This window comes from Ambystoma mexicanum, chromosome 13 (assembly GCF_040938575.1).
Source record: "Ambystoma mexicanum isolate Mex_15411 chromosome 13, UKY_AmexF1_1, whole genome shotgun sequence".
Taxonomy (NCBI): Eukaryota; Metazoa; Chordata; class Amphibia; order Caudata; family Ambystomatidae; genus Ambystoma; species Ambystoma mexicanum.
Genome location: NC_090938.1, coordinates 728,726,565 through 728,748,690, shown reverse-complemented (window position 1 = coordinate 728,748,690; position 22,126 = coordinate 728,726,565). Strand labels below are relative to the sequence as shown.

General features: G+C 50.1%; 1 protein-coding gene across 1 annotated transcript in view; it reads left to right on the top strand.

The window, feature by feature from the left end:
• Positions 1-19,909, top strand: part of LOC138521830 (neurogenic locus notch homolog protein 1-like) — a 478,650-nt gene extending 458,741 nt beyond the window's left edge. Inside the window, exon 34 of the mRNA XM_069634949.1 lies at positions 15,385-19,909. Within this exon, the coding sequence (XP_069491050.1) occupies positions 15,385-16,629 (1,245 nt within the window). The 3' untranslated portion in view covers positions 16,630-19,909. The remainder of the gene's footprint in view (positions 1-15,384) is intronic.
• The last annotated feature ends 2,217 nt before the right edge of the window (positions 19,910-22,126 follow it).

The following is a 22,126-nucleotide window of genomic DNA, read 5'->3' as shown; positions in this document are numbered from 1 at the left end:
AAAAACCTACGGGTGTTCTGTGGGATAGTCGCCAGTACTTCCGCGTACTGGTCCCAGGCCCCAAGGGACACTAAGGAAATCTCCACCGGAGCACCAAATGTGATCCCGGCAGAGGAGGGGAGGACAGTGGCCTCCACCTCAGACACGGGGTAAGGGTAGGTCAGGCTGACAGCCTGTACTCCAAGTGCCTTACCTTTACACTTGGGGTCACCCCTTTTGTGATCCAGAGCTCCACAGTCCCAACAAGCGCCAGGAGTGCGGGGTACGGTACTGGAACCACTGGGAGCCTGCTTTGCAGCAGGTGGACCACTACTCTTATTCCCACCCCCAGATGACTTATCCCCACTAGATTTTTGGGTCTTAGGAGAGGAAGGTTTTGGTTTACCCGACTGTGACTGCTTGGGGGACTCCTCAGCTTTCTGAGAGGCACCCTTCTCTTTATCCTTGTCCTTCCCACTGGAGTCCTTAGGGGACACCCGGTGGGAGACCCACTTGTCAGCCAACCTAGCCAGCTTAAAGGGGTCCAAAATGTTCTGGTCAGCCACATACTGACGCAGCTCTGATGAACAGGCTTCAGAGAAATGCTCAAAAAACAAGAGGTGGGACAATTCAACAAAAGTTTTCACCTTGTATCCATCGATCCACCCCAACATGTTCATGTGCGCAGCACTCACCCAGTCAACCCAAGACATATTCTCCTTTTTCTTAAAATCCCTGAACCTTCTAAGGTATTGGGTAGGTGTCTTGCCGAACTTGGCAATCAAAGCAGACTTCATACACTCGTACTGACCCCTTTCTTCCACACTCAGCTTCAGAATACAGTCATACCCAGTTTGAGGCACTCTGCTTAACAAACACTTCGCCCAATCTCTTTTATCCACATCATGAATCTCACAAGCCATTTCAAACGCTTCAATCCATTGGAGGATATCCGAACCCTCCACAAATACACCAACCAAATCTTTCATAAACTTGGTGGCTGGGGACCTGACACTCTCACTGGTTCTAGCTGAAGTCTCCACTCTAGCTTTCTCTAGCTGGATCCTCTGACATTCAGTGTCCTGGCTCTTGAGTTCAAGGTCCCTATTTTTGAGTGCAACTTGTTGAGCCAACTCCTCTTTCTTAAGCTCAGCATCTATTTCCAACTTGCAGTATTCAAAGGCCAATTTCATCCTTAATAACTCAAGCTCTAAGGAATTGCTGGAGTTTGGAACAGAGGCAGCAGGAATGGCGGCATTCCCAGAAACAGATTCAGCAGAAACCCCAGGGGCAGAGTCCTCATTGGTTGCATTCCCCCCCTCATCAAGAGTTTCACTATCAGTCTGGTAGTCCACCAGGGCAGCTATCAGCTCAGCCCTAGACTTATCCACAAAGTCTAACTCCCTAGCTTCACAAGCACTCTGGAGAGCCTCCAAGCTCATCCGAGTTAATTTGCCATTCGCAATAGACTCCATTGTTTGTAATGCAGTTACCTTGTACACAACTAAACCTTAATTCAATAAAGGGCAAATAGCCTTTGTAAGTGGCACGGTTATACACTGATTCTTAAAACCATAAGCATCCCACCGCTTGCCACCAGTGTGAGAGAACGGGCCTCAACGACCGGTGGGGGGTGTCTATACTCCCACTCCCTATATGGTGGAGGAGAGGCACAGGAGACCCCAGCCAAGATTCTCTATTCGGTAGCAATGGTCGAGCAATCAAGGCCTAGCTTCTCAGGAGGTGATGCAGGCTGGTTCTTAAGTACAGTGTATCCCCAAGCCCCCACAAAGGAATATCCACACTCTGTATTGGTTAGAACACAGTCTTTATATAATCAATAGTTAAGGTTATGTACATTCATCATGATAACTCACTTTGTACTCCAGCAAAATCTACAATGACAAATATTTACAATCCTAAAGTGGTACCACCCTAGATCTCATTGAAGTGCATGAACAATACTGTACAATGTCACACAGACCAATAGAGTGAAACCAGCAATAGCGAGAGGAGAGAAAATAAGATGGTTGAGCAATAGGCAGAATACTGACCCCTACCACTAGGCACAGTTCTGTGTGGAGATCCCCCCACCTGGGCAACCTGTAAAGAAAGATATAGCACAAGCCCAGTCCATATATTGCTCTGCAAGTCTTATTTTCTCCTATAATGTTTTTACCCCCCCCAATGTACCTGGTGGAGTCGAGTTCCTCGAAAAGGCGTCGACAAACGTCGAGGGACTCGCTGTTCGGCGACGGGGAATCGACAGCCCTTCTTGAATGCCTTCCCTTTCAAGCGGGAGGCACGGGGCGTCGAACGTCCGTCGACAAACGAGGTAGAACGATGTCGAAGAGGCGGCAGCTTCGTCCGAGCGGTGCTCGTCGGCGTCGGGGCGTCGGCGTCCTGCAAGGCGGAGGTGTGCGGGGCACCTCGATGACAATAGTTCTGGACCGCAAAGATTGTAGAGACGGGAGCCCAGCAAGGGCGTCGAGTCGTCCGAGTCTTTGAGGTCGTCGGGTGGCGGGAAACCCACCGGCAGGTTTCTCCTCGGCGCGTTGGTCGTCCTCGACTTTCTCCGGCAGGATAGGAGGTCGACGATGCGGTCGAGAGAGTCCTTCGATTGAATGTTCTTAGGCAAAGGAGCGGACGGCTCCGGTCGTCGGTGGCACGGCGTCAAGTGGTTCCCACGGCTGGGCAACACAACTTCGACGGGCCTCCAGCGGTTCCACAAACCTGCGAACCCTGGTCGACGGCAATGGACTTCGACGGCGTCGATGTCCGGGTGCTTCACTTCGATCTCCTCGGCGGTCCCGTCTCGGGTCGACAGCCTTTCGAGGGTCTGTCTTCCAGGGCGCTTCGGCGAAGATGGAGCGGTGCTCGATGGTCCCTCGGAGCACGGGAAGAGGGCGCCTTACCAGGTCCTCTCTCGGGTCAGCCCTCGACGAATTCGTCAGCCTTCGGGTCGGTCGAAGCAAATGCCACAGCAAGTCTTCTTCTTCCAGCTGGACGTCGAGGATCAGCAGTTCCAGTTACTCGTAGAGTGGAGACTCAGCTCCCTGGCTGCTTTAGGAGCACAATGGTCGCTTCTCAACCAAAGGTCCCTTCTGAACACTTTTCCAGTGGTGAGAGGTCCCCAGATATCCTATCCTCTCTCTCATCCATGCTGCTGGCACACACTCAGCAGCCAATCATACTGCAGGGCATTCATGCAGTCAGTCAGCCAATCAGGCACACAGTGCATTCAGGCCACACTCCTCCCTTCCAGACACTCACAACAGGGAATGTGGATTGGGACAAGTACCCAGCCATTCAACACTACACACTGCATTCAGGCCAGTTTCGGGCAGGGCTGTCTCAGTCTTTGTCTCTCATGCCAGAAACCAGACAACCACAACAAGAAGTGTATATTGGTCACACACTCCATTCACCCAGGTCCCACCCACAGGAGGTACCCACAACATACAGTCACTGGGAAGGCTCCAGTCAGTCTAGCTGGGCCTTCACAACAATACCATACATGGAACTTCCACCCAACAGCCAGTCAGGGGGAAGGGACAGAGACAGGGCTTCCCAGGACTTTGGGAAAAACAAGATAACAGGCCATAGAAAGCAAGAGGCCACAGGGGCCATCTTTTTTCCTATCAGGAATCAACAGATCCCAATGGCAGGGCCAGGGTGTCCCAAAATGGAGGACACCCAGAGCACCTGTCAATTTCAGCATGGAGCTGCCACCAGCCCATACCCTGCTCTGGGGTCACCCACAGGTGCCCAAAAACATACACTAGGGGCACAGGGTTGTACCCCTACCCATGGGTGCCATAAGGGTATCCCATGGGTCTGTTCACCAAACCAAAAGAGAGAGCTGCACTGCCAGGAGTCCCACATGGACTCCGGGGCAGAAAACATAACAGAACACACGGTAAAAACAGAAAAAGGACAAGGATTCAGAGGCCCTGTCCCTCAGATGCATTTCCAGCATCACAATTGGGAAGGTGGACTCCTGTATATTGAGCCCACAGAGTCTACAGAAGGAGACTGTAGGAGGTTGGTGGTTCCCCTTGCTGTTAGGCCCTTCCTCCTGCAGTTGGCGCATGAAGTTCCCCTTGCTGGTCACCTTGGTATGAAGAGGACCAAGCAAAGGTTATCCATGCACTTCTACTGGCCCAAGATGGGGGTGCAAGTAGAAAGTCACTGCAGGAGTTGTGCCTCCTGCCAGTTGTCTGGTAAGGTTGGCGCGACAATCCAAGCTCCGTTGGTACCGCTCCCAGTTGTGGGGGTACCATTTGAAAGGGTAGGGATCGACATCGTTGGTCCCCTTGACCCGCAAACATCCTCAGGCAATAGGTTTATCCTGGTGCTGGTCGACCATGCAACCAGGTATCCTGAGGCCATCCCATTGAAAACTGTAACTGCCAAGTCAGTTGCAAAAGCTTTACTCGGCATATTTACTAGGGTTGGCTTCCCTAAAGAAGTTGTGTCAGATCGTGGCAGCAACTTTATGTCGAAGTATATGCAGGCTATGTGGAAAGAATGTGGGGTCACCTACAAGTTCTCTTCTGCATACCACCCCCAGACCAATGGTCTGGTGGAACGTTTCAACAGAACGTTAAAGAGCATGATTGGGGCTCTGGAGGAGCCCCAGAGAAGAAAATGGGATCTTCTTTTACCATGCTTACTGTTTGCCTACCGAGAGGTACCACAGGAGGGTGTTGGCTTCAGCCCATTCGAGCTTCTGTTCGGTCATCCCATACGGGGACCCTTAGCCATCGTCAAAGAGGGATGGGAGATGCCCACTCCCCCTGTTACTACCAATGTAGTTGATTATGTGCTAGGGCTCAGAAAACGGATGGTACTTCTGATGGGCTTGGCTAGTGATAAATTGAAGGCAGGGCAAGCACTGGTGAAACATTGGTACGACCAGAAAGCTTCCCTCATCAACTTTACACCTGGTCAGCAAGTCCTGATCATGAATCCTATAAGGCCTCGAGCTTTACAGGACAAATGGTCAGGCCCTTACACCGTGGTGGAGCCCCTGGGTGAGGTTAACTATTTAGTGGACCTTGGAAGGCCTGGACAGGCTCCAAAAGTGTTCAACGTGAATAGGCTGAAGGCTTTCGTCCCAAGAGTCGAAATCGCAGCACTGCTACTGGCGTCAGACGTTGAGGAAGAGGAGTCAGAACCTCTCCCCGACCTGTTCCAAAACGGTCCTTCAGATAGCTCCATTGAGGGTGTCCGAGTGGCCCCTCACCTGACTTCTGATCAGCAGGCTGAGGTGAAAAGTTTGCTTAGGCAGTTTTCCCCCCTGTTCTCACAGTCCCCTGGTTTGACACCTTGGTGCAAACATAACATTGACACAGGAGACAGTGTACCTACCAAAAGTAGGGGATACAGGATGTCAGATAAAGTACGGTCTTATATTAAGACCGAGGTCAACAAGATGTTAGACCTTGGGGTGATTGAACCCTCCAGTAGTCCTTGGTCCAGCCCAGTGGTGTTTGTTCCAAAAGCAGGCACTTCTGAATTGAGGTTCTGCGTGGATTACAGGGCTCTGAATGCTGTCACCAAGACAGATGCCCACCCCTTGCCTCGAACAGATGAGCTGGTGGATACGTTGGGTGCCTCCAAGTACCTCAGCACGTTTGACCTCACTGCTGGCTATTGGCAAATAGCTTTAGCAGAACATGCCAGGGAGAAGACAGCATTTTCTATGCCAGACGGCCTTTACCAATTCCGGGTAATGCCGTTCGGGTTGAAGAATGCACCTGCCACTTTCCAGAGGCTTGTGAATCATGTGTTGAATGGGTTGGACGAATTCTGTCTTGCATATCTGGACGATATAGCAGTTTTCAGTGCCACCTGGGAAGACCATGTGAAACACCTCGGGATTGTGCTCCAGGCTCTTCAGAAAGCCCACTTGACCATAAAGGCTAGTAAATGCCAGATTGGACAAGGCTCAGTGGTTTACCTTGGACATGAAGTAGGTGGAGGGAGGATACAGCCTCTACCCAGTAAAGTACAAGCAGTACAAGACTGGCCTACCCCCACTACGCAAACCCAAGTGAGAGCCTTTTTAGGACTCACGGGGTATTACCGCAATTTTGTGGCAGACTATGGTACCATAGCTGCTCCTCTGACTGCCCTCACAACTCCGAAGAAACCCAAGAAGGTAACTTGGACCAACGAGTGTGAGAAGGCCTTCAATGGCTTAAAAGACTCCTTGTGCCAGGCCCCTGTCCTAAGGGCCCCTGATTATCAAAGACCTTTTATCGTGCAGACGGATGCCTCTGACACTGGGATAGGAGCTGTACTATCACAAGTAGATGAGAAGGGTAAGGAACACCCTATCAGTTTTATTAGTCGCCAGCTTAAGGACAGAGAGCTCAGATGGTCCACGGTAGAGAAAGAATGTTTCTCTGTTGTGTGGGCCCTAAGGAAGCTGAGGCCCTACCTCTATGGGACCCACTTCACTGTGCAGACTGACCATAAGCCGTTAAAGTGGCTAATGAACATGAAGGGGGAGAATCCAAAGTTGCTTAGGTGGTCCATAAGTCTACAAGGCTTCGACTTCACTATTGAGCATAGGCCAGGTGTCCAACATAGCAATGCTGATGGGTTGTCCAGAATGTTTAACCGACCTGAACAAGAGACTCATCCAGGGGTGGATTAGTTCCCCCTGTCCATAGTCTGGGAGGGGCGAGTGTTAGGAAAGATTTCATAATTGTAGGTAATTTTCCTTCCATGTGGCAACCCCTAAACTTTTTGCTGTTGTTTTTCACCTTGTTATTGACTTTGCCAGAGAAGTGCAGCCTTCTGCTGCACTCCTCTGGGCTTTCGCTCCTTTCTTACGGGGAAACTGACATGCCCTTAAGACAGTCAGTACTGGGGAACGCTGTTTCCCGTAGTTTCTTTTATCATGTTGCGGCTTTCGTGCAACATGACACAAGAGGGCACTGTAAGCTAAGTTACAGCTCTCTTGGGTCTCTAGCCTTCTACGGGCCCTAGATACTCTTTTAGGATGGTATTTGATCGGTGCAAGTCATTCAGGCACTGGAATGGTGACAGCGATCGTTTTGTTTATTTTGAGCTCCTTTTGGCGTTCTGAGCACGTTTTTCGCACTGAACCCAAAATGGTGGCCTGGCTCCCAAAATGGCCAGACCACGAGGCTCCTTTGTCCTGTCCACTGACCGTCTTGCTCCCTTCACCTTCCCCAGGTCGGGCGACCCGGGGCCTTCCTTATTTGGGCATGTACTGTCCCGCGAAACCTGGTTGCTTTCGCGGGCTTCTACATGTCGTTTGTGTGCCTCCAGGGTGTGGGCTGGGATGTCTGGTCCCAATACACATCCTGGGTGCCAGAGAGTCTAGGGTGGTGTGAATGCCTGGGACCACCGTGGTCCGTGATTGGTCCACGAATGGTGTGTGTGTTGATGAGCGGATCTCCCATTGGCTCCCCTCCGTTTTGGCGCGAAGGGAACCGTGGATAAGAGGGGGCTGGAAACACCACTACCATGTCGATCTCCTGAGTTCTCACGAACGAAGGAATACAGGAGCCAAGTATCCTGCAACCACGAGGCTGGACCGAGGAATCGCTGGTGACCCGCTGAAGGACTCCTCCTTTGCACTGCTGTCGTCCTGTGAAACCCTTTCCTCCTTTGATCGAACCAGAAGGCCTGTACTGGTGCTTCGACCTTTGGAATAGCAGGAACAGCTATTCCCGACGACTTCATCATCTCCTGCCAAGTAAGCCTTCGGAAGTGTCTCTGGGCCATCCAGTTGACTGACCAGCTTACAAGGGAGTCCTGCTCTGTAACCGCCGCCAAGTTGTGTTGTATCTCGAGTCCTGGTCACTCTCCCACGCTTCGTGCACTTGGCGTTCCCAGGTCTGAAGGGAGGAGTGTACATTTGGCTCAGATACACACGGCCGCTCCGTTGTCCTGCTGCGGCAACAAACTGTGCAGGTTTCTTTGATTGGGACGTCTTTTTGCTCTACACGACGACGAGGCATTCCCGACTCTTCTGAACCTGCCAGCTGCTGAAACTAACGTGGAGAAGCCTGGGTCTGCTTGCTTCGGGGACCGGTGAGTAGTATAGCTAGGATCTGGTCGCCCTCCTGCAGTAGCCCATTGCTTTTCCCCGCTGTGTAAAAACAGCACCCTTTTTGTCCGTACTCGCGCTCTGCTTCTGCTCGCTGTGGAGGCTGCGCTTGAGTTGCGGAACCCGTTCTTCTTCTGTTGTGCTCTAACTGAACTGCCTGACTTCCTCCGAAGAGCTTCTCCTTTTGCCCGTTGGCACCAGCGTGTGCAGGTACTTCGAGCACAAGGCTCCACTCTTCGCAGGGCTCGGACTTCCATCTAGTTAGGTGCCTTGAAGGCGAACTGAGTCTAAAGCATTATCGCACTGCCTGTTTTCCTTCCCTTTCAGGTGGATTACACATTTCGTGCTTATAACGCTTGCGACTGTCGTATTTGTATATATATTGTGTTGATATGGTATGTGTTGGTTTAATATTGTGATATTGTGATTTTCTCGCTACGGTCATTATTTTAAAGGCCTTAAAATAAATGTGTATCTATTTTTGATATAACAACTGTTTGGAGTAGTTTGTAAGCGCTCTTGCTTTGTGTGCTCACTGCAGGCTTTCAGTCACCCTCACCCCTCTTGAGACCTAGTCTTGACCGCCGCGATCGCTACCTTGATTGGTCTGGCTTGTCCAGAGGTTACCCTGTTCCAAGTAATTAGGTTGGCCCTCTGAACTTCTGCGCCACCAGGACAGAGTTCAGAAATCCGTCTTAACAAGCACCAGCCAATTTGAACTTCGCAGTCCTCCTCTTACACTGACAGGTCCCGGCCTCTCTGTTTAAGGATGCCCTGCTCAGGCTTCCCTGAGCATTTGTATATGACCTTCTTCTCTTTCCCTTGTTTATTCATTATGGCTCGAATTATCTTCTTCGTCCCAGTTTCTCTTATAGGTCTTAAAGGAGTACTTGGTTGACATTAACAAACTTGTACTTGATCTTCATGTCTTCCTTCACAAGATCTTGAAAAAGAAGGCATGATAATCTTGGGTTTAGGGAGTTCCTCATTGCAACGGGAGTCCAATCAACCACCTGATAGCAAACACTCAAAATGTTTAGTTTTTCCCCTTTCAGGCTTTTACTCAACTCCTTTTGCACATTCGGTTTTGCCAGATAATCGCAATACTCCTACGTCCCGTCCCCTTTCCTCCATACTTTTGGGACATTTCATCCAGTGGGACGGGACCGGAGCACTTTTGTAAAAAAGCATCAAATTGAAAAATGTGTCCTTCTCTTTTTTACGCGGGGTACCGCATGTGGCCGTAACCCCGCCCTCCTGATCTTTGCTCCGTGCATCGCCCTTCAGTCCTTTTCTCCGCGCGGTCGGGGCTGGATGCACTTGCATCACCGGGAAGACATTTTTTCTTCTTTCCCGTTGTCCTTCTCTCCTATTTCGGTTCTGCGGTCACGTGTCTTCATCTATGCTGGATTGTTTGGGATTTGTCTCTCTTTTCCTCTTGCGAACGTTGCTTTGCTAGGGCGGATCCCCATTCTTTCTGTTTGGAGTGTCTGGGACCGGATCACCGTTGAGGCTCGTGTTTCTACTGCAACTCTCTTTCGGTCCGGGCCCTTCAGAATTGTCTTCGTCGGTGGGAGGAGGTCTTCCAGCAAGTTCCTCCACCACATTTTCAACTCTTCATCGACGAAAAGAAGAGACGCCCGGTAAGTTCCTTACTTTGTAGGGCACGCCGGCTGGGGGGACTCCTTCCTGGGGTTCTCCATGTCCGGGAGGGGCTTCAAGAGCTCTGCTACCAGGGTTTCCCCTGAGGTGCCTCACAGGCCTAATAGGCATACCAGGGGTTTTCTCTGAGGGTTCCTGCGAGGGGCCTGCCGACACCGGATTACCATCTGAGGTTCACCAATCAGGTGCCAGTAGCCAGCCCAGTTGTGCTGAGGCTTTGGGTACCAGACTTCGCTCCGAGTGCGCCCTGAGACCTCCATTGAGGCTTTCTGTACTGAACCACAGTTCGAGGCCCCTCTTGGGGGAGCTATACAGACCGGACTCTGTTCCGAGGTTCCTCTCTTGGAGGCTAATTCAAGGGGCCCCTTCAGGATGTCCAGTAAACATCCGAGGCCCCACAGTACCGGTTCTGCCGAGGATCCTTGTGTCAAGGCTAAAGTTTCGATCAAGTCCCCTGACCATCCTGTGGAGATACCCACCTCATCCACACATGTGACGCAGATCTCTTCAGGTGTGGACAAAATAGCGGGCCTTCCCTCGTGGTCTACGGCGGCCATTTTGGATTCTTCCCTTACACCCACACTATCGACAACTGGTGCTGGCAACCTTCTTTTTTTTATCAACCATTTCCACGGGTCAGTGCGAATCCGCTCTGCCCTTCTTATGACTGCCGTGCTCGGATGCCACTACCGCATACGGTCTCGCTTCCTGGCAACCTTCCTCATTATGTTCATGGGGATATGCCCCTTATGAGCGGCCTCTGGCCACCCGAGTGTCTAAATCTTCATCAGAGGATGGCTTTTTTGGGAAGTTTCAGAGACTTATGCACTCTCTCTCACCATGTTTTCCCCTGAGGTGTCCCAAGGGCCTAAGAGGCGTACCGGAAATTCCTCTGAGGGTCCTGACGGACCTGCAAGTACCGAACAGTGTTCTGAGGTTCACCATCCCAGTGATAAAGTCAAACCCAGTTTGGCTGGGTGCTGCGATACCAGCGTTCAACCTGAGGTCTCTGTTTCTGGAGCTTTCCCCGCTGTAACCAGGTTGAAACCTGAGGTTCCTCTTGTGGAGGCTAAAGTCTGTACCGAGTCCCGACTCAAGGCCCCTTTTAAGGGAGCTTTACGTACCAGGTTGAAACCTGAGGTTCCTCTCGTGGAGGCTAAAGTCTATGTCAACAGATCTGAGAGGCCTTCTCAGAGAGTCTTGTCAGTGAGGTATTGTCTTCAACAGTCCTACGCTCAGGGTCATGGTGGTACCGGTTTTGTCAAGCGGGCAAAGAGGGGGTGTCACAGACCGCATTCCCTCTGGTACCGGCTTGTCTGAGGTTCCTCCGTTGGAGGCTAATTTTGAGACAGGTTCAAAGATGTCGACTTAACATCCGAGACCACCCAGTACTGGCTCTGCCGAGAATCATTGTAAGGCTAAAGTGTTACTGAAGTCCCCTGACTCTCCTGAGGAGGCAATTGCCTCAGCTACGCATGTGACGCAGTTCTCTTCAGGTGGCGACAAAACGGCGGCCCAACCCTTCGTGGCCTACGGTGGCCATTTTGGATACCTCCCTTACACCTACGTTCGCAATGTCTGGTGCTGGGAGCATTCCTTTTGGTGATAGTAACCCGTTCCGCCCTTCTTTTGACCGGTGTGCGTGGGCTCTGCTGCCTCATACTGTCTCGCTCCCTCCTGTTTTTGCTCCACTGATCTATGTGGACCGGGCGGTGGTGGACCCTCCTGACAACCATCCTCCTTGTGTTTGCGGGGTAGGTCCCTTACGAGCGGTTTCTTCCTCGGGAAGTTGGGAAGTTTCAGATGCTCATGCACTCTTACCTTATGAGGACACATTTCAAGCATCTTTTCACTCCTGCTCCACCCCGGCCCCGGCTTCTCCGATTCAGTTTTTTCTTTTAAAACCTGGGGCGGTAAGCATGGAGGACCAGTCTTCTGTTCCCGCCTCGTTGGGATGAGCCTTAAGCGGATGAGGACGGCGATGAGCAGCCCCGCTCGGTGAGAGCATTCCATGACCGGGAGGGGCTTGTATAGGTATGTTACCAGGGATTTCCCTGAGGTGCCTCAAGGGCCTAATAGGCGCACCAGTGTGTTCTCTGAGGGTCCCTCAGAGGACCTGCCAAAACCTGACGTGGCTCAGAGGTTCACCATTTGGGTGCTAAGGTTCAGCTCAGTTTGTCTGTGCCTCCGGATACCAGGGTTTCCGTGAGGTCTCAGTTTCTGGTGCTTGTCACACCGAGCCACGGCTCGGGCCCCTCTTGAGGGAGCTATATGTCCTGTGTTAAAACACAAGGTTCCTCTAAATACAGTACCGACAGAGTCGAGGGATCCTCAAAGGGTCCTGTCGGTAGGGTACATTCCTCGACCATCCCACGCTCGGGGTTATGGTGGTACCGATTCTGTCGAGGGGGCAAAGAAGGTGATCAGCAACAGGCCTTCCAGTACCGGCTCTGCCGAGTTTCCTCCATTGTAGGCCAATTCTGAGTCAGTTCCTAGGTTGTCCACTAAACATCCTAGATCTGCCAGCACCGGCTCGGCTGAGGATCCTTGTTCCAAGGCTAAGTGTTTCTTAAGTCCCCTGACTCCCCTGAGGGGACAGTTGCCTCATTTTCTCCTATGACGCAGTTGTCTTCAGGTGTTGACTAAATGGCGGCCCAACCTCCTTGGTCTACGGGAGCCATTTTGGAAACCTCCCATACACCAACTTTCATGATGACTGGTGCTGGGAGCGTTCCTTTTGCGGGTGAGCAGCTTTTCCACACTATGTGGACAACAAAGACCCGGCTGTCGGTCCTGGCGACAGCTTCAGCTAAGGCCCCTTGTACACAGAGGTCAGGGTCCCAGACTGAGTCCTTCTCTGGGATCAGGGGGTTTCAGGGTCGCCGTGTGCGCCGATGTGAAACTCCTGTTGGTAGCCCCGCCTTAAGCGGCAGCGGCAAGGTGGTTGGTTTTCCTCTCGGCCATCAGCCTCCTCTACAGGAACAGGTAATCTCCCTGCCGACAAATCACCAAATGATATTTTGTCGGTCGCACTACAATTCGTTGGGAGGACGAATCCCGTTTCATCTGGAGGTGTGGCAAACCATCACGAAGACTGGTGAGGTTTGTCTATCGTTTAGGGGGGTTTTCGCTTGCCCTTTCCTCCTACCCCACCCTTCAAACCTCTCTTCCAACAGATCGGGATGCCCTCCCTCAAAGCAGAGGTACAGAAACTTCTCTACCTCAGAGCCGTGGAACCTGTTCCCCTCATGGAGCAAGGGAGGGGCTAGTACTGCTGTCCTTTCACAGTGCTCAACCAGGCTGGCCTGCTCACTATCTTCGGTCTTTCCGAGAGAGAATCAAGTTGATCACGCCCTGCCAAATAAAGTCCTCTCTTCGGAAGGGCGGTTGGCTCAGTATGGTGGTCTTCCAGGATGTGTAAATGCACATTCTGACTTGGAGCCCACATTTGAAATATCTATGGTTCTCTGTGGGAGCAGAACACTTCAGATTCGGGTACTCCTTTTGGTCTCGACTCAGCGAGACGCACAAGAAACTCCTCTGAGGGGCCCGCAGCGGTCTCCCAATACTGGATCTTCTTCCAAGGTTCCCCATTTGGGGCTAAGGCTGACCCCAGTTCTGCTGTAGCTTTGGATACTAGGGTTTGCCCTGAGGCTTCTCCATCTGGAGCTAACTGTACCGAGTCTTGGCTCGAGGCCCATCTCTAGGTGGCTATAAAACCAGGGTTAAACCTGAGGTTCCCCTGCTTGGGGCCAAATCAAAGAATTGAGAGTCTCTCATCGAGGGTCCTGGCTGTAAGGTATATCCCTAAGCCTTTCTGCGCGTGTGGCCGTGGTGTTACCAGGTCTGTTGAGGGGGCGAAAGAAGGCAGTCGCGCACCACAGACCTTCTAGTACTGGCTCTGCCAAGTATCCACCACTAAAGGCTAATTCTGGGGAAGCCTCTGACGTGTCGAGTAAACACCCTAGATCTGCTAGTACCGGCTCTGCTGAGGTTCCTTTCAAGGCTAGGATGGCACGCAGGGCCCCTCACTCCCCTGGGGAGACTATTGCTCCACTTGCTCCTGTGACACTGTTCGCCCCTGGTGTGTGATAATGGCGGCCCAACCTCTGCGGGCTACGGCGGCCATTTTGACTACCTCCCTTAAAGCAAGGTTTTACATCACCAAGCACTGCGACGCAGACTCTCCTCTCTTTGTGTATCTTGCCATACAAATTTGGGCTGGGCCATCCAGTATATTGTTTGGCTCCAGGCTCCACACATCCTAGGTCACCTCATTGTGAACGCAGATTAATTCAGTCACCAGACGGCATCGGTTACGAGTATGAGATGAACAGCAATATCATCTGCAACTTTTCCAGAGGTGGTCCTCTTTGCAGGTTGTGGTTCAACATGAAAGCTTATGCTTTCCCCCTCATTGCCTCCTATCTATTCGTCGCTCTGTGAGCACATTGAACCGTTGCCAAAACAGCTATGTGGGGTTTCCCATCAGCCTTTGGAAAGCATTATTGCTTAGACCTGAGCTCCAGAGCCGATGCTCAATTCGGCCAGGCTGTTCTTAAAAACCTTTTTAAGTAAGGAGGTTCCATCCACCCGTATATCCTGTGAGGAGTGCTTGGTAATCTCCCAAAAGTATGGAGGAAAGGGGACGGGAAGTAGGAGTATAACAAAGTTACTCACTGTAGTGACTATCTTACTCCTAGTCCATAGTCCCCTTTCCTCCATAAGCCCGCCCGCCGTCCCCTCTAATATGTATCCTCTATTATTGCTTAAAAGGTCTCAGACATGGCGATAGAAAAGGACTGAAGGGCGATGCGCGAGGCGGAGCTCAGGAGTGTGGGGTTACGGCGAAGTGCGGTACTCCGTGTAAAAAAGAGAAGGAGGACACATTTTTCAATTTGATGCTTTGTTACAAAAGTGCTACGGTCCCGTCCCACTGGACGGAATGTCCCAAAAGTATGGAGGAAAGGGGACTATGGACTAGGAGTAAGATAGTCACTACGGTGAGTAACATTGTTAATATCTGTTCCTTAATTCAGGCATTGGAAAACAATCATAATCTTTTTTATTGCATCAAGCTTTTTCAGTGAATTGTGAAGCCATTTTTACCGCATTAAGCTTTGCCAGTCAATCATTAAACTGTTTCTCTGTTCAATCTTGGCCAGTTTATCATAATACTCTATTTTTCAATTCAAGCGTTGTCCACCAATCATGAAACTCTAATTCTACATCTGGATTTTCTAGTGCAGTGTGAATCTGATTTTCTTGTATCATGCTTTGCTACAAAATTATGAATTTCTGTTTCGCAATTCACTCATTGCCAGCCAATACCAAAGCTCTGTTTCCAAATTCAAGCTTTGCCAGCTATTTTGGATCAGTGTTTCTCAAACCATTTATTGTCAGCCATTCTGAAAGCCCACTTTCAAAGTTAAGCATTGCCAGGTAATTAACGTTGAGGCTTTGAATCTCACATCATAATTATTTCAGTTCAAGCTTTAAAGGCCGGTTGTTAAGCTTTATTTCTCTATTCAAGCTTTAGTTGCCAACTTTTGATGCATATTTCACACTGCCAGCTAATCTTAAATATGTTTCCCATTTCAGGATTTTCCAACTACTCACAGAACTTGACTAACATCTGTTTTTCCTTTCAGGAGCAAACACCACTGTTTCTCGCCGCACGCGAGGGAAGTTATGAAACCACCAAGGTTCTTCTCGAGCACCTGGCCAACCGTGATATCCCAGACCACATGGGCCGGCTGCCCCGCGATGTGGCCCGTGACCGCATGCACCAGGACATCATCTGCCTCCTCGATGACTACAGTGCTGCCCTGCTGGGCCAGGGTGGTGCTGCCCCTGCTCCCTCTCCAGCTGCCAGCTGCTACCAGGCCCGCAGTCAGACCCGGAAAAGTCGCAAGCCGTCAGCCAGGAGCCCCTCCTCTGGCATTGAAAGAGAGGCTCCGCTATCAGAGTCTGGACCGCCAATACGACATGTACCCCCTCCACAGATTGACCTCAACCACCCATACTATGCCCACCCTGGACACACTGCACCTCTAAGGAGCCCTGTCATGCACACATCACCATTCTGCGGCCTGCACCCACTTGACACCCACTACTGCCACCCAGGCCATGGCCATCCAGCGCAAGGATTCATCAGCTTTGGGGTGCCATGTGACCAGATGATCTCTGACCCCTGTCAGCAGTTTCTGGGCAGCAGGAGCAGTTCCTTCTCAGGCAGTCTGACAGGGCACTGGGCTAATCGACCGTGTGAGTGGGTGGCTCTAGGCCAGCACAGGACAAGGGAGGCTACAGGTCCACAGGGCTGCAGCCACCAAAGTGGACACTGCTATGGTGCTGCTGTTCCCCCCACCTCAGGGACTGGGCAGCACTGCTCCATGCCTAATGTGGCTTATGCAGGCTCACTACCGCAGCAGCCTCTTCATCACCTTGCCTGCCAAACGCTGCATGAGGTGCCACAGCAGCCCACCGAAGCCATGCCAGGGGCACCTCCTGCAACCCAAGATGCATTCCAGCAAGCCAACTTGAACCAAGGCCGTAGCTTTGGCCCTGGAAGCCTCCAGCCAGCCTTTGAATCCACAGGGATGCCAGGCAATGCCAGCACTAGGCAGGGAAATCCCCATCCATCAGAGAAAGTGGTAACAAGTGCGGGCAATAGCCTTCAGAAGGATGGCAGTCTCTACCTGACCCCTCCGTCCCAGCACGGTTACCCCTCCCCGCCAGGTGCCGAGCCCACCCCACTTAATCGCAACCACCACCCATTCCTAACACCCTCTCCAGAGTCCCGCGACCAGTGGTCCAGCTCCTCGCCTCAGTCCAATAAATCTGATTGGTCAGATGGTGTGCCCAGCCCATTGGGCCTCACGGACGTTAAGTGAGCAGACTCATGCCTGGGGTCTTCCTTGGAGTTTACCGACTTTGATGACAAGCTGAAACATGGCACTTACCACAAAGCTCCCATGCACCACTTCGGGGGAGGGGGGCAGGGTAGCCTGGAAGCAATTCCCTGTTTGGCACCTTGAAGTGACTTGCTTTTGCATAATGGCCATCACAAATCATAATAAGTAAAATGAAGCGCTTCCTTGTTGACCAGACCATTACATGTCAACCTTGGCATGGCTGTTATTCCTCATCGGAAACACATCCTAGGATGAGAGTGACATTCAAGCAGACACTTTGAATAAGCAGGAGCGTTGCTCTACTATTTGGGAGGTGATCGAAGGATACAGCGTTCCGGTTTATTGTCAGCATGACACAAAAATAAATCAAGAAATAATCCCAAAGAGAATTAATGTCAACAATTAGGGAAAGAGGCTCAGGTATAAAACCAAATGAGGTGGGAGGAGGTCAAGTAACAAAGAGGGATCATCAGCAATAAGTCAAGAGGAAACACTTAACAGGAAGGAGTACTGGGGAAAAGACTGAGGTAAAGAAGGAAAGAGTGCAACCAATATAGAGAAGGAAGACTTGGGACCAAGGAGGAGGGTGAAAATCACCAAACAGAAAGGAAAGCCAGAACTATGGTGGGGAAGTGAAACCCAACAAAAGCACCAGGAATAGCACCTAACGACTGCAGCGAAGGCATAGGAAAATGGAAGAGGGAGTTCAGAGATGGAACATGGCAATAGGACCAACGAATGAGGAAAAGAGGCCAGAAAGATGCACAAATTAATCAGGTCAGGAGAGGAAGCATACAAACAGGAAGAAGATCTGGAAATAAGACGCGCTACAACATGGACTGAATCTTGAAACAGGCAAGAAAAGCAAGAATTAGAGCAACAGATGGAGAAGAAGAATGGAGGAATACAATGGGTTATGGAACAGGCCCGAAAACTCAGAATAAGACATAAGGGAGTAAGGAACAGAATCCTGATACAAGATATATCAGAGGCAGCAACCAGCACAACAAAGGGGAGACCACAGCCAGGAAAAGGCACAGAGCAGAATCGGAATAAGGATTTTAGCCAAGGGCAGACAGGACAACAAAGAAAATAGGATCAAGAGCGGGAAGCGAATCGAAAATAAGTCCAGCAAGACATTAACAGAATTGTCAACTAGAACGGACATCATTGAATAAGGGCAGCAGAGGAAAGAGTGAAAGCCAATGAAAAAATATGTAGGAACAAAAGTGGGTTCAAAGAAGCAAGCAGGAGTCCGAAGAATAGGTCCAACCCTTGCACATTGAAGGAACAACTGAGGGAGAAGTCAAGGGTAAGACCAACAATGGCAGAACTGGGCCAGTAAATGCCAGCAAAGCAGAAATATGAGCAACTGAGGGAGGGAAGTTTCTAGGAAGCTGGCAGGAGCAGGATCAGGCATCAGGCTTCCCCCATCCGCCCCCTACTAATCAGGAGTTAGTAAATAGGAAATAATAACCAACAATCTTCATTGTATGCAAAACACCCATGAAGGGATGTCAACCCTAGCAAACCATGATGAGTAATAGCTACCCTATCAGACAGCAGTAGTCAGCACAGTGGCCTCCCTTGATGAGGGGCCCAAGCCCCACTACTGAAATAGGTTTCACGATGCAGGACCAGCCGCCCCTCAGGTACTCACAAGGCCCCGTGTGTAGGCGGGATGCTTCCCCACAAGTGCTTTGGGGCCAGTGAACATCACAAGAATAATATTTAAGACTTGGAGGACAGAGCAAGGACGAGAACGGGAAGTGAGGGCAAGAGCAGTAGTAATACAGACATTGTTCAGGCAGCAGAATCAGGAGTAAAGACAAGATCTGGAATAAAACAGGCAGAGTACAAGCAGAAGAACCAAGAGTAAAGTCAAGACCTAGATTAATACATGGTGCAAGCATCAAAACCAGGAGTAAAGACAAGAACCACAATTCACACAGATAAGGTACAAGCAGGAGAACCAAGGAGTGTGATAAGAGCTGGCATAATACAGACAGGGAATAGGCAAGAGAAACTGGAGAATGGCAAGAGCTGGAGTAATACAACATGGCACAGGCAGGAAAACAAGGAGTAAAGACAAAACCTGGAGTAATGAGGATGGGTTCAGGCAAGAGAACTGTAAGTAAAGACAAGAACTGGAGTAATGCATATTGAAGACGTTGCAGGCAGGAGAAGCAAGAGTATTGCAAGTGCTGGAGACATGCAGACAGGGTGCTGCTGGTAGAACCAGAATTATGGCAAAGAACTGGATTAATGCAGACAACCAGCAGGTAGGAAAACCAGAATTAAAGGCCAGAGCTGGAGTAGTGCAGGCAGGGGAACTAGGCTTAAAGATGAGCATTAGTAATACACACAGGGTACTAGCAGGAGAATAAGGAGTAAGGCAAGAACTGGAGTAATGCAAACAGGGAGCAGGTAGGAAAACCAGAATTAAAGGCCAGAGCTGAGTAATGCAGGCAGGGGACCTAGGCTTAAAGATGAGCATGGGTAATACACACAGGGTGTTAGCAGGAGAACAAGGAGTAAAGCAAGAGCTGAAGTAATATAGACGGTGCAGGCAGGAGTAAAGACAAGACTTGAAGTAATTCACACAGGGTGTAGGTAGAAGAACAAGGAGAGCTTGAGTAATGCAGACAGTATGCAAGCAGGAGAACAAGAAGGAAGAGCAGAGGAGGAATTAGAGCCAGTAACATACTACAAGAACCAGGTGTAGCACATACAGAGGGTGGAGTGGGTGATTTGATGCCTTGCATGCCAGCCTTATGATATGTGCCAGGAGTCGCTCTGCATGTCAATCATTGCCTCAGACGTTTCTGAGCTTAAAGGACATGGGAGTTTACTTTTCACGTGTGCCATACACCAGGAATTTGTGCACATGCAGACGTCGTCTAGGAGTTTCCATGTATGCCAGATGTCATCTCAGGAGCGTCCAGGTTTGCCACATGTCGTTTCAGGAGTATCTGTGCCAGATGTTGTCTCAGGAGCTCCAATGCGTGCCAGATGTCATGATCATCTAAGGCGTTTCAGTGTGCTCCGGATGACTTGAGAGTATCTGTCAGTGCCAGACATTTTCCTGAGTATCCCTTATGGGCCGGACAGGCCTCTTGGCACGACAGGCCTCTTGGCACACAAACCATGAATGAGATGACGTCCAGCTGATCGTTCTTCTTCCGTCCCAACATGCATTTGTAATAGTGATACCTAGATTTGTGTCTTAATGCAATTATATTATCACTGTATTTAAGAATTGCTTGTCATGTCCATTTGTCATCTTATTTCTGTGTCCATCGTGCAGGCCAAGGTGCACCAAATACACACAATAGACGTCTTATCCATTTTAGATGAGGTTGAGGGCCGTTTCTATGGTTGGGCGAAGTGGGTGAAGGACCGGGGCACAATCCGGGAAGTGGCCGCAGGAGGAGATGAATTAGTCTTTGCTTAGAAGAACAGGTGAGAGCACACCCGACAAAGATGTAAAGAGGACACAAGCCTACTATCGTCATATTGTACTGTGTCAGCTCTACCTCTTGCAGTTAAAGCTTTACCATAGGGCTTAACCTCCCCCATAATTTAGCACCTATTCAAATTGAACGTCTCCAAGTCCCCTCAGGGGTTTTGTTGGAAACACAGAGACATAACGTCTTGCTGAGGATTGAGTGAAGGTGATGGGGTGCACAGGAGCCAGACAGTGAGAAGGAGAGACATGTTAAGAGGAATAAGGAGTGTTGGGGGAGTGAGCAACAGAAAGAAGGAGCAAGGAGGACGAGGGAAAGAACACAAGGGGAAGGAGAAGAAGGCAGAAAAAGACTGGATAGGAAAAGAATGTAAAGTGAGAAAGACTGGAAAAGAAAGGGTGATGAACAGAAAACATGAAAGGAACGAATGGGAAAAAGACCAGAGAAGGGAAAAGAAGACAAGAGGGGAATGACAAAGGAAACTGAAGGGAGAGAGAGAAAGGAAGATAATGCGATGAAAGAGGGAGAAAGATATAAAGAAAGCTATTAGAAGTAAACCATTTAATTTTTTGGTTTTATTAAACCAATAGCAGAAGAGGAGCCCAAGAAAGGGGAGATGCTAGAGAGATGGAGGGAAGAAGATAGTCACATTTAGGATGACAAGCAGCACAATGCAGGGATGTGGCCAGAGATGGGGAGAGCACTGACAACCCATAAAGTGGTTGGGACATTGGGGTAAAACGGAAGTGGAGAGCGGTGCGAAACATATGGTCAGAAAATAGATTACACAGCAGCTACATACGCTTTTGCACCAGCAAAATCAAAGAGAGTGCCCTTCACTGGTACAATTAAACATGAGGTGATGAAAATGAAATACTGTTAGTAACACTGTTGTGTACTTATTACCTTTCAGTACAAGTCCATTCCAATGATTTAATCAGGGGTGGCTCGTTTATAATCAGTAACAGGGCACCAAGCCGCCACCCATTATGGATGAGCCAAGGCAGCCCAGTTAAAATACAGAGCACAGCTGAGGGTGGTTTACTGGGCTGGCTTCAGTACCCAAGAACGCATGACCGTGAAGCCCACATGCATTTAGATTCTGCAGTCTTGCATGGCCCTGCAGGGCTGAATTTGCGTAGGTGGACACGACTGTTCCTTTCTTGCTCCTGTTGGGTGCTGTGAGGGAGCGGGAGGGCGTTTGTGGTAGGTGGCGTTAGGAGCCCAGGTCAGATCTGCAGCTATGACAAAAACACATGTATGTAGGAATAGGAGTGTATGCCTGCATGCAAGGGTTTGTGTCTGTAAGTGTGCTGATAGTAGGGTGGAAAGACCACAGGGACAAGCATGGCCAATGGCGAGTACAAAATCCCCAAGCACTTGCAGGATGTGTGTTTCTCCTCACATCCATCACTCTATCTTTGCTTCCTATACCAATAACGTCTGCTTCTAGGCAGCGCGTATAGTGTCACCTAATAGTCAAAACTAAAATGGTTTTTCTCTGTCTCTTTTGACCTCGCCCATGACACCTCTGCAGATTTGGATTGCAGCTGATCCAGCCTGAGAACACCCATGCTAAATTTGGTGAGGTTTGGTAAATATGTTCATGTATAAAAACGAAGGTGAAAAAGGTTGCAATGGTTTGCATTCTCCCAGATTCCTCATCAGATATTCATTCCAGCATCAGCTGCTCAGAAATATCGACCGCCGACTCCTCTTGACTCGACCGTGCCACTCGTCGGCTCCGGAGGTGATGTTGGGCGCATATATACTATATCACCACACCTCTGCACCTCAGTTCCTCTTTTTTTTTACGCTCAGCACACTGCTATTTGGAACGTTTCTCATGAGAGAACATTTCAATTAGACAATTCATCTACTTTCCAACGACGAGCGTCTATAAGTCAGCCCTTAAGGCTTCAGGTTTCAAGTGTTGCCACTCTAATATGTCGATCACCGAACTGCATGGCATCGGTGCCGGTACCTCACCGCCGAAGGGCCCTGAGGTA